This window comes from Strix aluco, chromosome Z (genome assembly GCF_031877795.1).
Source record: "Strix aluco isolate bStrAlu1 chromosome Z, bStrAlu1.hap1, whole genome shotgun sequence".
Classification (NCBI taxonomy): Eukaryota; Metazoa; Chordata; class Aves; order Strigiformes; family Strigidae; genus Strix; species Strix aluco.
Genome location: NC_133971.1, coordinates 41,060,018 through 41,076,518, shown reverse-complemented (window position 1 = coordinate 41,076,518; position 16,501 = coordinate 41,060,018). Strand labels below are relative to the sequence as shown.

Sequence of the window (16,501 nt, the reverse complement as noted above, 5' to 3'; positions counted from 1 at the left end):
CACCGCCCCCCGGCCCCGCAGGCGCAGCCCCCGCGGCGGGACCGGGGCGGAGAGCCGACCTGCGGGCGTTCGCCGCAGCTCCCGCGGCCGGTGCCGGCGGGCCGGGGCGGAGCTGGCGGAGTCCGGTCGCCGCCGCTGCTGTCACCCAGCACCGCGTTTGTGTGTTTCTTCCGCTTACGTCCACGTTTTGTTACGAACGTGGGATCATTGCCCATCTAAACTTTTCCAACTGAAAGACCTCTAAAACAGCTTTTAAAACCACGGTGCAATGCTTCACGTATGCTTCTGAATCTGCTTTTTTCCTGCCTTCTATCACAGAAGAGCTACGGCCAACTTCCCGCCACTTTACTGGCGTGCTCTGGCACCCGGCAGCTCTGAGGAGCTGGGTGTTCACACTGTCACGCGTAGCTGAAACACCCAAGATGAGGAGAGGGCAGAGCAGCTCCATTTCCAGGCCAGAACACGCAGCATCACTCCACAAGTCGCACCAATGCTGTTCCCGAAACCTTAACTTGACAAAAGGGAACTGCACTTCAGGCTGGCATTCCACAGGTATCAGCTTTCCGGCATCAGTGATGTCCTGCAGCCGAAATGAGAAAGGCGAGGCCAAACAGCCTTGACAGGATTCTTTGGAGTCGTATTTCTTCCGCACTGTAGAGCACTAAATGTCACCAGGAATTCCTTACCAGCTCTCTTGGACATTAAACCCCATGCAAGCCCCTCTAAAATCAAACAGTATACATTTCCCTGGTACCAGGCCTGTGAAACAAAATCTACTGGCAAGTTTTCTGTTTTGTTCTGAGTTGCCTGTGAGAAACAGCAGAAGATTTTTCAACAGATGCTAAATATTCTAGCTTTCCACAGCATTCCTAATTCATACTGATTTCTTCCTCATTAGGTGCAGCTGATGTTTGCGCAGTATGCCTCATGCAGAGATTAAGAAGGCAAACAGTGTTCTTCATGAAGGTGCTGGACTTTGGAAGGAGGCACTGAAAGAGCCTATTTCATTGAGAGCAAATACAAAACTGCATTCAGACGTTGTATTGAAAAAGCCTGCTTGTAGCGATAGTTAATAATTAACATGCATGTGCATACTGTAGTCTTCAAGTGACCACTCCAGTCTAAAAGTCCCAAACGGCAAAACCAGGGGGGGGAATAAAAAGGACTAAATCAGTAACTTGACGTTTTCTGTCAGCCATAGGCAGACCCAGCAATCAGTATGAAATACAATATTGCATTGAAACAGAATCAAGGCACGATGAGTGGAAATTTAGTTTTACTTCCAGGTATGTGTCAGATTATTTGGTTTACACTGTGCTGGGTGTCAATTTCCTTAATTAATGTTTAAAAACTTCATCTGTTCTCTAAATGTTTTCCTTTTTCTGAAGCTACTTTTGTAACAGTGACCTTATGGTGCTTGGTCGATGGTTTTAAAATGCTGTGGAATAATACTACTGACATATTTAATGTATTCCTAATTTTTTTCAGTAGAACAGTAGAGAACATTGATGGCTAGCAGAAGAGCCTACATCTGGAAACTGACAATGCTTACAAAATTACTCACTGTAATACTGATCACTTAGCATGATTACCATGACACAATTTTTAAAACAATTCAGCAAATTGTAGAGGGCAGCAACATTATATGGCTTGTTTAAAACATCTATTGTTTCCTTATCTGAACTTGTCTTCCTTTAACCTGAACTCCAAAGTACGTTTGTCATTAGTATTTGTTTAAAAAACTTTATTTGTTCATAGCTCTGTTTATTCTACCCCCAGTAAAACAGCCTCTTCTGGCTCCTTTGGTAGAAGTCATGAATCTTGTCTTTGTTCTATGACTGCCAACAGTACAATTTACATAAAAGACAATTTAAGACAGAGGGGGACATAACTCCAAACAACTTTTTCTTATCTTTAAACAGGAGTTAAAAAAAAAAAAAATCTCAGTATCAAAATGAACTGGAACATGTTTGATTGGTTACAATTATAAATAGTGGTGTGCAGTAAATTTAAAATACTATCCCCTAAGGTGCCACAACATGATGCAGCTTGCCCCTAGTCTTTCCTTGCCTTGCCAACGACATCAGCCGTTGGGCAAAGTTATTCTCTTCCTGATAGCCTTTGCCTCTGCCCCTCCTGTGCTTCCTTTTCTGTTTTGAGTACTCTTCCACGTATTTTGGCAATCCTCCACCTTCTTCCCAGGACTCCCACACATTCCAGAGCTGGTTAACACAATCTCAGAGTTCAACCATTAACCAGAAGCTAAAAGTAATCAAACACAAACCTCCCTGCAAATCCGCCTTCTCTTATTTGACTACCACCTCTTCAGGACAGGTCTTTATCCCATTTATTGAAGCTGCTAAAAGACTGGGAATTTTAAGGAAACAAGATGTGATGATTTTATCACATGGAACAGTCTTGCAGGGAAAAGGTAACATTTCTTAAGAATTATCACAAGTGGAAAGGAAAATGAACCAGCAAACACCAGACAAGCATTTAGGCACGTAACTCCTGTCAAACAGATGTAGTATTTTGTGACCAATGCAGACTGTGGGAAGTTGCTCTAAGTTTAACTTGACTACACGAATCAATCGCAACTTCCAAAGAACTCACTGGCACACAGGAAACAATGAATTTTAGCAAGGTTAGACATACTAGGACTTTCAGACTGTAGGCCTGAAGCAGAAAAATACAATCATCAGAGAGTGATTAGCTATTGGTGAAAACTCTTGATATACCCCAAAAAATCCAACACCCCCCACTTTCTCTGCTGAGCCTGAGCATCTGGTGCAACTACAAATGCTGATACTCATCTTTCAAAAGTACTCTGTACATTTTCCTTCAGTGAAGTTGGAGCAACTGTCTTGTGGGGAGAACGCTGCCAGTAACACGGTGGTTCTTCTTGCCCGTAGTGCGTATCAAAGGATTTTCCTTCAGCCATTTCTTTTGGGAGAGGTAAAGCAAGGAACTATTGATGTGATGTCAGGTGCATAACCACAGAACAATCTGCTTATTCACGTAAGTTATGGAAGTAAAAAATAGTACAGAAGTGTTATTTGTCTTGGGGCAATATGCAAAGTCTGACATGAGGATCAGAGCTTGTCCTGGGCCTCCACTGTATGAACATGATGGCTGATGGAGTCCTTGCCCTTATTTACATTTTCATGCAAGTATTAGAGCAAAAAATGAGTCACATCCTATGATTCATTTTATACACTGAGATAAAACTCATTCTAACTTGCTGACGCTGTTTATCTTCACCAGTTAGATTAAATCCATTTGTTACTCAGATACCTAAAACCAGGAAATTGTTTGCATAAATAGCAGTAGCATTATGGATGAAGGGCAAGGCATGTCAAATGTAAAAGCTGAAGCACTCTTACAAAATCCAGCCCAACTGTCCAAATCTTGAACAGAATCTTTCCAGTAAGTGTTTTATAAACACAAATAATTCAAAACAATATGCGTGTCTGTGGTCTTAAGCTTTATCAACATAGCCTGAAATCACACCTTTACATGGTAGAAGAAAGAATTCTACATGCAACTTTATTTTGGTATAAATATTTGCATGAGACATAAGGGAATGGAGAATGAACCTCCAAATACGAATCCGATGCATATTAGTGAATATGCTGCATGCAAATGACTGAAAAATTTTTTTTGAAAAGTCAATCAGATTAGTAATTACACAAGCTATATGCGATAAGGCAAAAGAAAAATGAGGAAAAGTATCCTTGATTCAAATATCAAGTCATTAACATCTACACAAATGTGTTTAAATAGCTATTTGAACTAGTAGGAGATTGAGATAAAATACTATTGTTTTCCATATGCTGTAAATTATTTTCAGTATTCTAAATTCAAAACAGTAAAAAGACATTCTATTATTAGCTTTCCTTTGTATAAAAAAAAGCATGGTTAACTCTTGTACTCATGAGTCACTGTATTTACCTCATCCAGTACAGCTGAAATTTCAGATGTCATATTTTTTATTTTGGTTGAAAAACACGCAGTGTGCACAATTAACCAAGAGCTGCTTCCAGTGAAAGGTTACTGTTATACTTTAAATGCAAATACTGTGCAACAGTACTATATAGCTATTATTTTTCAATGACAAAATTAATCACATCTGTAATAATTCTTGCTATCCAGAGAAGCATGCCAAACTAACCACAAGCAGAGGAAATACCACCAGTTTGCACTGAACATCTTTTCATACATTGATAAAACAATTTATAATAGTATGGTATAACTGTTTGCTCAAGAATCAGTCAACAACTTTGTGCTTCCATTTTACAGGCAATTAAAAATCGCCAGTGGTAATAATACAATAGTGCAAGTGTTGAAGACTTGCTCTTGCAGTTCATGATTTCTTTTAAAGTTTTTTGGTTTAAGATCCGGAGTATATAATTTATTTCATTCTCATTTTTTAAACAGCCTCAAAGAGACAGCTTCATCAGCGTTAATTACCATACTCAGTTGTAAAAAGCAAAAAAGGCAAAAGTTCCTGCATCAGCACGGTAATAAGGGGAACCTTTTATCATGGTGAAAAAAGATAATCTAAGTTCTCTTACTTAAGAAATGCAACAGAACAAAATTAGTGCAAATTTTGGTACCATGAGAGGATCCTAATTTTGCTCAACTCAAAAAGTCAATAAATTACATATTTTTACTCTTTGAAGAACAAAAGGGAACAGAAAGACAAGTCCACAGTAACAGAATGAAGCATTTGCAGAGGTGCTGCTGCACAGCTTAAACATCACATACCAGCCTTTTCAGTTTTTTATGATGCTTACATCCACACAGACCTCTAAGTAATTTAAAGTTTAGCTCAAAAAAAATCCTAATGTGTAAGAAACTAGAATTTAGAATTTGGAAAAAAAAGCAAGTTCGGCAATACTGAGAGAAAAACTCTTACTACATGCATTACGCAATATGAAAAGTTTCTACCTGCTACAGTAATTTTGTTTAGAAGATGTTCAATTTGTCTGTGATGCGTTATTCACCTGCAGTAGCCACAAATTTTAATGCAATGCGTTCACAGTACCACAACTTAGGTTAATGGGATTCACAGGCATTTCTTGGTTTGGCTGAATGTCTCACCAAAAAGAGTTTAGCATCTGTCCTTACATTCAAACAAGACAACAGACAGTAAGAATTCATTACTTACTTCTGCAGTAAGAAAGTAAGGAATGCAGTAACAGGAAGGGCAACCTCAACCACCTTTACTACATGGACACAGATGCAAGCAGTGGCACAGAAGCCCAAAGACTGAGCACTAGAGAAAAATATGTTCATTTTTGTTGCACAACATAGCGATATCAAGAAAAACAAGAACAGAATTAAGCTCAGGTACTTCAGAAACCAAGGAAGGGCGTGGTTAAAGTCTTTAAACTTCCATGAGGTAGAATATTATCAAGTGTCGTCTTTCCCAGAATATATTAAGCAGGAGAAATCCAATTTAGTTTTTAATGCTGTTGAAAATTCTTTTGATAGCAGTTCATGAAGGGATACTCGGTCATGAGAATACACCCAATTCCGTCCAGTCCAGTCATAGCGCTTGGGCCCACTAGAAAACAAAACACACTGTGTAAATACAGATTATTCATGGGAAATTGCTGGAAGCCTGTATTTATAATGTACCGCAGAGAGCCCCGGAAAAGGAACAGATAACATGGAGAAAGACTGGTGGGGTAGTCTGGGGAAGTGGAGCAGAAGAGGCCAGATCTGCCAGGAACTGCTGAGCCATCCAACAGATGTATCTGAAAGGTGGTAAGACAGATGCATCAGTCACTCCCAACAGACAGAAGCTCCTTCCCTTCTTGCTTTTGGCACCGACTTCCCCAATTTCTTCCCCTACTCCCTTCTTCCCTCACCCATATCATTTTCTTGCACACAAATACTACAAGGGATATTTGTATAACGCTGAATTAATGCTATTGATTAGTTCTTGCAGCAGTCACATGCAAATATTCTTAGCACGGCAGAACACAGATCACTTTCTTCTCAGATGCAACAAAAGAATTTCCCAGCTGAAAGCAAATGCCTTGGCATGTGGGAGATTTATATTTAAAATGCTGTTTTCCTCTGTGCTATCATACAGTTGTTAGCTTGATTTTTCAGGCCTACATAAGTATCAAGAAAAACGTGAACACGCAGGTTTCATTCCAGACCTTTCTATCCACCCAGTTCTTCACATCTGAAACAGGAGAATGAAAGGCACTCACTACTATTAACGTCAGCTAGAGAAACTAAGAAAAGAGAAAGCAATGAAATGGTAATCTGGGATAAACAGACAAACCATCAGTCTTATTCTTGAACTCACAGGACAAAATGCCTTGGAACTCAAGACAATCCATGCACGAGGTCTGCTAGAAAACAGACTATCCTATGTATACACAAGAACAATTTGCAGGTTCTCTACAAACATAAACACTAATCTGAACCTTGAATAACCTGAACTGCTTGCAATATTCAAATGAAGAACTTTTCAACTACTAACCAAACTACAAGAAGTCACAAATGCAAACACAAATCAGTCACTTCCGCTGAAATCTCAGTTGCTGTATGGTAACTATCTGGAATCGAGATTATGTGCTCCAGTTACTTTACTACGCATTTCTCACTTCTTTGTCTTTGCAGCGCAGGTGTATGTTTATACTGTCCTGCACCATGACAGAATGGGACAGTCATTCATGAAATCAGGCTAAGACAGGCCCTTTAATCAACAATGACAAAGAAAAAAATGCCTAAGTTATCTGAACTGTTTTTAAATGTTACATAGTAAATATCAGTGATATGGTTAGCATGTGAAACACCTCCACAGTTGTCTGAATCTCCAAAATACTGTACAAATGTTATTTAATTTAATAATTTAAGCAAGGATCTTGTGAATTCTATAAAATGCCTACAATATAGGCTAAACATATTTCTCGTGGAAAGTCGGCATATATTTTTAAACAGTAAGAGAGAAGAACTAAAATACCACATTAAGGTATTAAGAGATGCTGTGTAAGGTTAAAAAAGTCTTTTCAGTCAAAGGAGCTACATGAAATTACTGCAATCAAACTGCTGGCAGGTTACATGCACCCTCTCACACCCTTTTTTTAACAGTCAACTAAGTAAAGCTTTACAAACCCAAGCTTAAGTTCACTTTGGTGTATAGATGCATGATAGCAAACAGAAGTCAAAAAAATTCAAGAAAATGTCTCTCTCCCACATCTTAAGATTGTCTTCCTTGGGATATGTTCTTAAAGACTCAAGATTCTACATTTACTGTACAAATTTCCAAAATGTAACATCCAATTCAAGTGATCACTGGCAGTAACACTTGCTTCTTTCACTTCCTAGAACACTGCACTTAAGAAGTATGTCACTTCAGATCACATAGTGTTTGCTGGAGTTGCTTTTCCAAAGTCAGGAAGTGAACAAGTAGCATTGTATTTCAGGAAATACCCCGTTTACCATAATACCAGTTAAGGAAGCACAAAACTTGATGTTTGTAGGTGAATCATTTTTCATCACAGATGATGAAAAATACCATCAAAGAATTTTCAAGTTTATCTCTTTCCTTGCGTATTTATATTCATTGCTGGAGCAATCAAAAAAAAAAAAAAAGTTTAACATTTTTTCATCAATTCCACATTCTGGAGCATGTATGTCTCAGTTCAGTTAGAGTTGGCTTTAAACAGATAGGAATTCTCTGAACTTTGGTTTTCATAAACTGATGAAACCTTTGTGTTAGTGACACAAAAATCTTATAGTCATTTTAAGCAGAATCAAAGTTCAGAAATTATGCTTGTTGCAAAATATATCTGGAATGAATAAGTTCTGACACACAGCCTGCATCTGTCTAAACAAAAAGGTTTGTTAGCTTGCTAGGTCTGTGCCTTAGCAAGTGATGTACCTGTTAAGAAAATTGTTTAATTAATAAAAGGATTCTGGGATAGGAGGAGTTTGTAGAAGAAAATTACTAACCTAGTATGCTATGCACCAGCCAGTACATATGTACACTAAATCAAAAGTAGAATTTTCTTTATGTAAATTTTATGTCCATTAAAATTGTTTCTCTTAAATTAAATCTTAAATTCTATTGTGCGTTGTCTTCTCCCTGACAGAACCCCTACTACAGAATTCTACTACTGCAAAACCCAGTTTTGTATCAATACGTTCTTTCTGAACAACATTCAAGAGGTACACCTGCATAGTTACTGGGTGTGCTCATACTTTCCAGTTAGCTGGTTCCTTCACCAGTAACACTGACCAACTCCCTGCGTCTTCTCCCTGTGGTAGTGACAGAGAATACAAATTTTCTTGGGAGACAGCCACATTTTCCCACATATCTAGCTGCCCTCCCTGCTGAAACCAGAGAGAAAACCTAGAATGGATCAAAACACAGCATTAGAGAAGGCAGAGGGAACAGCTAGCCAAGGCTCCCATGAAGTGCAGATGCTTGACAAAAACAACCGGTGGGAGAGTACATGAACATATAAAGCAGGAAATCCCAAACGCTTAAAGGGGAAGGAGCCACCCTGTTTAAATACAAAGAGAGGTTTGGATCATAACATCATCATCACTTTTTTTCCAACAGAAGCTTTGGTTTTGTTTTTTTTTAATAATGGCTGTTTATTTTTCCTGTAAGTAGGCTATATTCCTGTAGGCATGGGTTTGGACTTGAACAGGTTATGAAAATTCTGTATTACACATTTCCTGGATTAATTTAGGTATGTCAGTAGACTGCACCATGCCTCAAACCTCTGTAACAAAGTATCGAACATTTAGATTATATCATGTTTTGAGAATACACTAAGTAAAAGGGTTACTTATGAAAAGGATATTGCACAGTCCATGCCGTGCTATAAAAAAGGGGAAGTACATTTCCACCCAGTCTGCAGACATTACATAACTAATTTACACAGAACTTACCTAGTGGGTGATGACAGCCAAATCTGCCGGTTTGGTGTTTGCTTATTGATTACATATGTTCCCATGTCTCCACCTAATTTAACTGTTAGAACTCCACTCTTAAAACACAAATAAAATGAGAAATTAAAAATATGTATCCTGTTACTTGACAAGAATTACATCATCTGCAGCAGATAAACAGTAACTTACATATCTGTATCACACTCCTAACTATTTCCCAAACAAAAATAGCTTTGAAGAGTGATCATTAGGTATCAAAAACTTATCTTAATACCTAGGACAACCTGCATATCTTTTAGTCTGATCTAGACTTTAAACCTTCTGGTCAGAGTTCGATTTAGTGTGTTTACACCATTCACAATGGCACTACTTAAATAATACTCTTGAGCTTTGACCTGTCATCTTGAAAGAACTGCTAGTTCATTTTGCAATGATTAAAACATCATCCAGTAACAACTTTTTCTATTCATCAACAAGGCAGAACTGGTGTGGTTCAAAGTCAAGAAGCTTTGTGTGTCATCAGTAGATTCTTGAGCCATGAAATTTTACCTAACTTTTCTTAAGTCACAGTTTCCCAGCGAATAAACGCATTTCTTTCTCCAATAATTCTGATGAAGTGCCTAGATCCTGAATCCTACCTCAAAAATATTCCACTTTTAAACTCCATGAGGTCTGGTTTGTTTTACTTATGCCAGCTTTAGACCATTATCCTAGTAAGCATCTATTTTCTCTTTCTTACTCACTTTCATTACTGACAACATGATTCATATTTCTCTGATATTTTCACAAGTGCATTTGAAAAGCATACATAACTGACAAAAATATTTCTCTCCTAACATTGAAGGAACAACACTACTTGGACTAGAGTTAACCTACAGACAATCTAAATTATGCTAATGAAAAAGGATATCTCTACAGAGTACAGTTTGATGATTCAGGTAATAGGTTAGTCATATTTAATCTACAGTTTCTCAAGTACTTCATGCCCTGTAGCATGATAAAGTTCTTTCAGGGAATCCTACTTTTCATGCTTTAGTCAGAAGATACTACAAGAGCTACTATCATTGCTAGGGCTATTTGCTATATATAAACACTTGCTGTGGGGAAAAAATATTTTCATTTACGAGTAGCTGCTACTTGCAAACTTACTCTGTAGCACAGGCAGCAGTTTAGAGTTTCCTTCCCCTACAAAACAACTCTGTTACTCGTTTCTGACATATCTCAAGGATCATCAGCCATGAAATAATACTCTCAAGGTCTGATTTTTTTTACTTTAGTTCCCATGCTGTTTCTGTGCCTGATTAGCGATTTATATCTGTGATCAATAAAATAAAAATAAAAGGCTCCCCTGGTTAATATTGTCATCAGGTTGTCCTGCCAGTTACATTAATTGGATATTGGTTTAGTGCAAAGAAGGACAAGAACAAGCTACTTCTCTGGTTGTCAGAATTCAAACTTTTCTGTATCTCGGTGGCCTTAGAACTGTAGAAATACAGCAGAATAAGAGCAGGTTGGGGGATTAGGCCTGAATAGCGATATAAAGGTTTCACTACTCTACGTACTCTTTAGTGCCATATTAAGTATTCAGCATGATGTTATGCTGTACACTACAAAAAACTGTAAGTAGACAGGTTTCCAAAGAGTTAATAGAAATCTATACTATTGCTTACATTGTGTGTCAGCTGTTATAGAGTGTTGTTACTGTCATTACAAATTAAATAAAGGTTAACTTCTAATGCTGTGTTTAAACATTTTCTCATACATTTTGCAACACTTTTGAAATACTAGAAAATACAACTTGAGTTTTTAAGAACTTAAATTGCAAGATATTTTTACCATATTTTAAGAAATACTACTGTATGTGTTTTGTACTACTGGATGAATGTTTGTTAGCTCCTGGTAACAAGAATATTCTTTGAAAGAGATTTTTTTTTTCCCTGGACAAGAAGATCTAAATAGTTTGTAATAGTTCACAGACATAACAGACCTTTATCACGTTCGCCACCTTGTGGCTTGCTATAGCCCTAGCCTTGTTTGGAATTAACTTTGGCAAACGGGACTATTTAACCTTTCGTTCTTAACAGAAACGACAACACATTATTATGTCATCATACAGTCTATGCAACAAAGGAGTACTGGTAAAAATTACGATGGATGTAAAAATAATTCCTTTTGAGCCTCACAGGGAGTCCATGTCAAACACAATCCACTCTACAGAAGGTGGAGATAAAACTGCCGTAAGATGAAGTGTCTAAGGATACTAAAGAGGTAAATTATAATCTTGTTGCTAATTTTTGTCCTAAACTCTTTAAATCAGGCTAATAGGTGCTGATACACTAAAACATACTGAGTGATTATGGTTAAACAATTATTTGCTTTTCACCAGATGAACAATTAACTGTAACATTGACTACATAAATTAAAGTAACAAATAGTATTTGCTAAGGGCAACAACAGACTCCTACTAATAAGACATTATTTTCTATCCTAGCTATAAGAAATAGAGAATGAACATTATGATGACAAAGTTGCACAGGAGCAAGTCCAAAAACTACAGGGTTTTGGGGTTTGGTTTTTTTTTTTTTTTGCAAACCATCTGCTTCAACATCCCTGAACATAAAACCTTAATTGACAGGGCCAGTAGAAAGCAACCTCCTTGTGGTAAGACATGAAGACAGAGCAGCAGTTATGTGACCTCAAAAAAATGCAGTAGTGAAAGACCTGTGTTGCAGACGGCAGCATAGGGAGAAACAGCACTCTCCTCCAAGTCACGTAGAGGGCTGTAACATACAAACCACTTCAGAAATTGTATATAAAACTAATAAATTCCCTATACAAATATAATGGACATTTTTAACCTGAGTCTGTTGCTCCTGTAAAAGACTTTGAGTGGCTGACCTATTAAAGGCTCCAATTATCAGGCTAGCAGCCACCCAGTGTCTCCCATGACAGTAGCCTTCTCCCCGTGTATGCTGTGGTCCCCCTTCCCCCTTTTGCATCCAAACATTGCATCCTCTTCTTGCTTCTCTGCACCACGGGCTGTCATCAGTGAAGCCAGGACAAACATACCCTACCCACTCAAGACAAATGTGGCATCTCAGTATTCAGGGCAATCAAAGAAACTGCTCTACCAGTCACATGTGATGTGCACGTACTATGCCATATAGGCCTGTCCTGGTTGGTATTCACCGGGATGGAAGTGACTGCTGATGTCAGAGGTCTATGCATGTTTAGAAAAATTTATAGACCACTGTGAAATTGGAAAGCAGTTTCTGTCTCCTCCTGTGCTCACTTATTATTCTATATTATGTCTTTGTCTATACACTAAACATTTTAAATACTCAAATCATATAACAGCATGTGTTACTTTTTATCAGAATAGTTGCTCCAGTCAGTATAAACCGGCATATTTTAACAATAAAGCTGTAAAAACTCATTGTATTTTAGGTGTGGGCACTAAGGTGACTAATTTAAAGTGCTCCTTCAAAGAAAAAAAACCTCTACAATAACTACAGAGGTAATAGAATATTTAAAACATACCCCTAAAGAGACATCATAATCTTCTGGGGTAAAAGGCTTATCTGTCAGGTCCTCAAAGAAATCTGCTAAAGAGTCCAGTGTTTCTTCAGCCAGTTTTTCGTAAGTGGTCTCATCTAAAGGGCTACAAATGACATACAAGCCCATAATTAAGAGGAAAAACATGGAAGACAGTATTTTCCCTATAATAAAAACATACCAAGACCATGACCTTGGAGGAAATGGTAATCATGAAATAATCATATAAAACAAGTAGTCATTTTTCTGAAGGTAGTGTACATAACAATCCACCTTCTAAATGAAATTTTTGAAGTTTTGGTAGTAGAGATCTCTTAACTGAGAAGTATGTTCTTCTTTCCTTAGATATACTGACCCCTGTGCACTAAGAGGACAGAGTTAGATTTCAAAATAAGGCATTTTCATAAAACGCCTCTGTGCAAGAATTATTTAGTTTTGAACTCTATGAATAGAGACTAGCATCTCCTGTTTAGAAGCATGTCATTTGACTCTTAAGAAACTCACTGTAGCTATAAGCAGTTTAGAAGCACCAGTATCACATGCCCTGCCTACATACTGCATTTGACTTCTCAACTGGAATTACAAATGCAGCCTGGTAATTAGATATTACTTAAAGTGTGCTTATGAACTAATAAATATATGGGAATACAACAGAAGATTGGCAAGGAGGATTGTAAACACCCTCAAACGACTTGCAGCAGGGGTGTCAAAAACCACATATATCGTACTAATTGTTCTTTAGCTTTGTGTGCTTGATGGGTAGAATATCTCCGTTTAGATAACATATGCCTGTAAGAGACTGAGAGGCACCTTATCGACCATCCCTGAAATTCCTGCGCTGCTGTGGGAAAGATCAAAGCACAGTGGAAAACACCACCTGCAAAAATCCCCAATGTATGCAGGTGAAAGCAGCAGGTTCAAGATTTTCCCTTCTCTTTTTTGTGGCTAGCAAGGACCGAGCTCCGTGGTGCCTGTGTCCCTGCTTGCGTGCCTGTGGCTGGATGGTGCTACAGAGATCCCCTGGGTCACAAGGTAATGAGAATAAATTTGCTCTTTGCATTTCATCTGTGGTTTTACGGTTGTTCCTGCATCCTGCCTGTGTCAGCTCACACAACATACCATTACCTTCTTCTTCAGAGTCTCAAAGCACCCTTGCAGCCATTATGTAAGACTTACAGCACTTGTGAGACTGCTTCTATTATCCTCTTTAAATAAGTAGAAAAAGTTAGTGGAAACAAAGTCTAGATCAGTTTAATTAACCAAATGTAATTAAATCATGTAAGTTTTTCTATCTGTATCAGTGTCAACTTTTAACTGAGTGTGTAGGTGAGTATCTCCAGCAACAGACAATTCAGTGAAATAAGTTCAGTTTTTGCTAATGGGTATGGCAATACAACAGTTATTATAGACTTCGGTGACTCAGTATCAGTTGATGATCCAGAACACAGGGGGGTTTTTTTTAAAGTTTCTTGCTAGTCAGTTACTGAAATACACTCTATGCCACCCATGTGAGGGACATCACAGAAACACCCAGGGGCATGCAGAATGGAAAGCCTTAGGATTAGACATGATTCATGAACTGGTTCAGGGTGCAGTTCAGGTACTTAATGGCAAGAGACATTTTAGACTTCTGCACAGTCCTTCGTTGGGCCTCCAACTGCTGAATCAGAAGGGGAGAAGTCTCTGACAGGCACTGTGTTACACCCTCTCAGCACGACCACAAATTTCATGGAACCTGACATATGTGAAACAGTGCTAGACACCTACATTTAGGTACATGAATTACTTCCTAAGTGACTTCCCAAATTCACCCAAAATGCTTTTTGCTAAAACTGTACTTTTCCTTTACATGATATCAACATTACATTAATTTGATAGTCCTACCATGTCTAGAAATTATTTTTAAATGCAGAGATGATATTTTCATATGAATATCTCAAAATAAAGTTTACCTTGTTTCATTCAGAGTTCCTACATTTCTTAAATTCATGAACTGAACAGTCTTGCTCTTCACCTCTGAAGCATATTGTAATTGCTGTTGAAAGCATAAAATGGAATTAAAAGCTAAAACATGAAGAATTATAAATAATGTATTTGTCACATAAATTAAATAGCTCCTTGAAGTCCTTTCCATCCCCCCCAGTAAAATAATTCTGTATCACAGAGCTAACATGGAAAGATGCAGCTTTAGTCCCTTGATGATTGAGGCAATCTAGAATATTATTGTTCTCTCATACAAACTAATAAAAAAAGATTTATTCACAGAAGAGTGAACTAGGAAAGAGAAGAACTATTTCTTACTGCTCTACCACAGAATTACCGAGCAACTTCAGACAACTGGCTTAGGCCAAGATTTTCACAATTCATTTTATCAACAACTTGTGTTCCTCTGTTAGAAACCATGAATATGTTCAACTGAAATAAAATGAAGTCCTGAATCCTACTTACTTACAAAAGAGCTAACATCACACTTCACATTCTAAATCTCTTCTGTAAAAGAAGCTGTTTGATTTCTAATTTCCGTTTTAAAAAAAGCTTTAAAAAACAAATCAAAATTACAGGAAAGCTGTATCAGCATACTGGCAATAAAAGACAAGGGAGCAAACGGGCAACCCCTCTGAGGGGCAGCAATACATCAACAGGGATAAAGTTGATCCCCTTGTCGAACACTGTAGCAGAAGCATTTATGCTATCCACCAAGAAAGAAAGATAGCATGCTTGCCATTTTCTTCTTAACCTGGGCTATGATGGTATGTATTTTCGGATGAATGGTAAGATAACATTCTTGATTTGCTTTTTGTGTACTTGCACAAGGTTTTGAAAACTAACAGACTGAGTCGCAAAAGCGAGTGACATTTAAAAAGGAACCATGACAGCCTCTCTTCAAGCATACACAACAGCAAAACACAAAACCATGTCTCTCCATACGGTCTGACATCTATCCTCTGGCTTTACAGGTGAACTGGTCTGTTAGTCCAAAGCCATGACACAGACATAAAGGATAGAGAACAGCAAACTCCTTGTACAATCACAGTGATATAGGTTGACAGAATACACACTGACGCCTACATGTTCTTGACTGCATCCTTTAGCACTTCCATAATGCTCACTTAGGGTCAAAAGCTACAAGACATAAATACGTTCAGGTTCTGGCCGTATCGAGAGGCTGTAACCCTGTTAGTGTGCTCCTAATTTATGACTTGAGGCTGCCAGCACGATGCTAGCATAGAGTTGGTATCACCCCTCCATGTACCAAACCCAGGGCTGAGGGTGGCCCGCATCTTCTGCAATCGGAACGGGGTATCAAACAAGTCAACAGCTTCAGAGTACAGCAGAGGCTGGGTTCCCCGCCGGGCAGCCCTGGCTGCTGCCGCTCCTTCCGCCCAGCGCGGCGGTACTTGCAAGGGCTGGGAACCAGAGGCCGCCGGCCCAGCACTCGTGCGCTCCCCCGTGTCCCGCGGGCGGAAGGCCGAGGCGCGCCGCGGCGAGGACGGCAGCCACCCGGGCGCGGCTCAGCCCTCGCACCGCGCTCGGCCGACCTCAGTGCCGCTCGCACGGGGCGGCGCGGCAGGGGAGCGGAGCGGCCTTCCCCCGGCCGCAAAGGGAGGACGCGCCCCGCTGCCGCCCGGCGGGGAGGCCCGGCGGGAGCACTGGCTGGCCTCACGGCCGCGGGCCTGGCGGGGGCCGGCGACGGGCCGGCGGAAAAAAACCCCTCCAGCCGCTCCCCGGCGCCGCCCGCAGCGGGAGCCCGGCCCGAGGCCGCCCCGCCCGCCCCTGGGCAGCGCCGGCGCCGCCGGCTCGCCGCCTCCCTCCCGGCGGCGCAGGCCGCGCCTCGCCGCTCCCCCGCCTGCCTCACGCTCACCGTCCGGCCGCGGCCGGCGGCGGCTGTTCCAGCCAGCGAGGCGCCCCCAGGCCCTCCGCTCCGCCGCCGCGCCGCCGCCGCTCGCCGCGCCGCGCGCACCGCGCCGGCCGCCCCCGGCCTCCACATGTCGCCGCCGCCGCTCGCTACGGAAGCGGCCGG

The 16,501-nt window shown here is 40.0% G+C and overlaps 1 protein-coding gene across 1 annotated transcript; it reads right to left on the bottom strand.

The window, feature by feature from the left end:
* Positions 1-3,971: 3,971 nt before the first annotated feature.
* Positions 3,972-16,501, bottom strand: FXN (frataxin). Its single transcript, XM_074813712.1, has 5 exons — positions 16,343-16,501; positions 14,433-14,515; positions 12,466-12,586; positions 8,926-9,023; positions 3,972-5,569 (listed from the first exon to the last, which is right to left on the bottom strand). Exons 1-5 carry the CDS (start codon positions 16,466-16,468, stop codon positions 5,416-5,418), a joined length of 582 nt encoding a protein of 193 aa, XP_074669813.1. The 5' UTR covers positions 16,469-16,501; the 3' UTR covers positions 3,972-5,415.

Coding starts and splice junctions, on each gene's coding strand:
- FXN (XM_074813712.1), bottom strand. CDS start 16,468: ATGTGGAGGCCGGGGGCGGCCGGCGCGGTGCGCGCGGCGCGGCGAGCG. Junction 12,587..14,432: donor GGAACTCTGAATGAAACAAG/GTAAACTTTATT, acceptor TGTCATTTGTAG/CCCTTTAGATGAGACCACTT. Junction 9,024..12,465: donor ATTATGATGTCTCTTTAGGG/GTATGTTTTAAA, acceptor TTGTGTTTTAAG/AGTGGAGTTCTAACAGTTAA.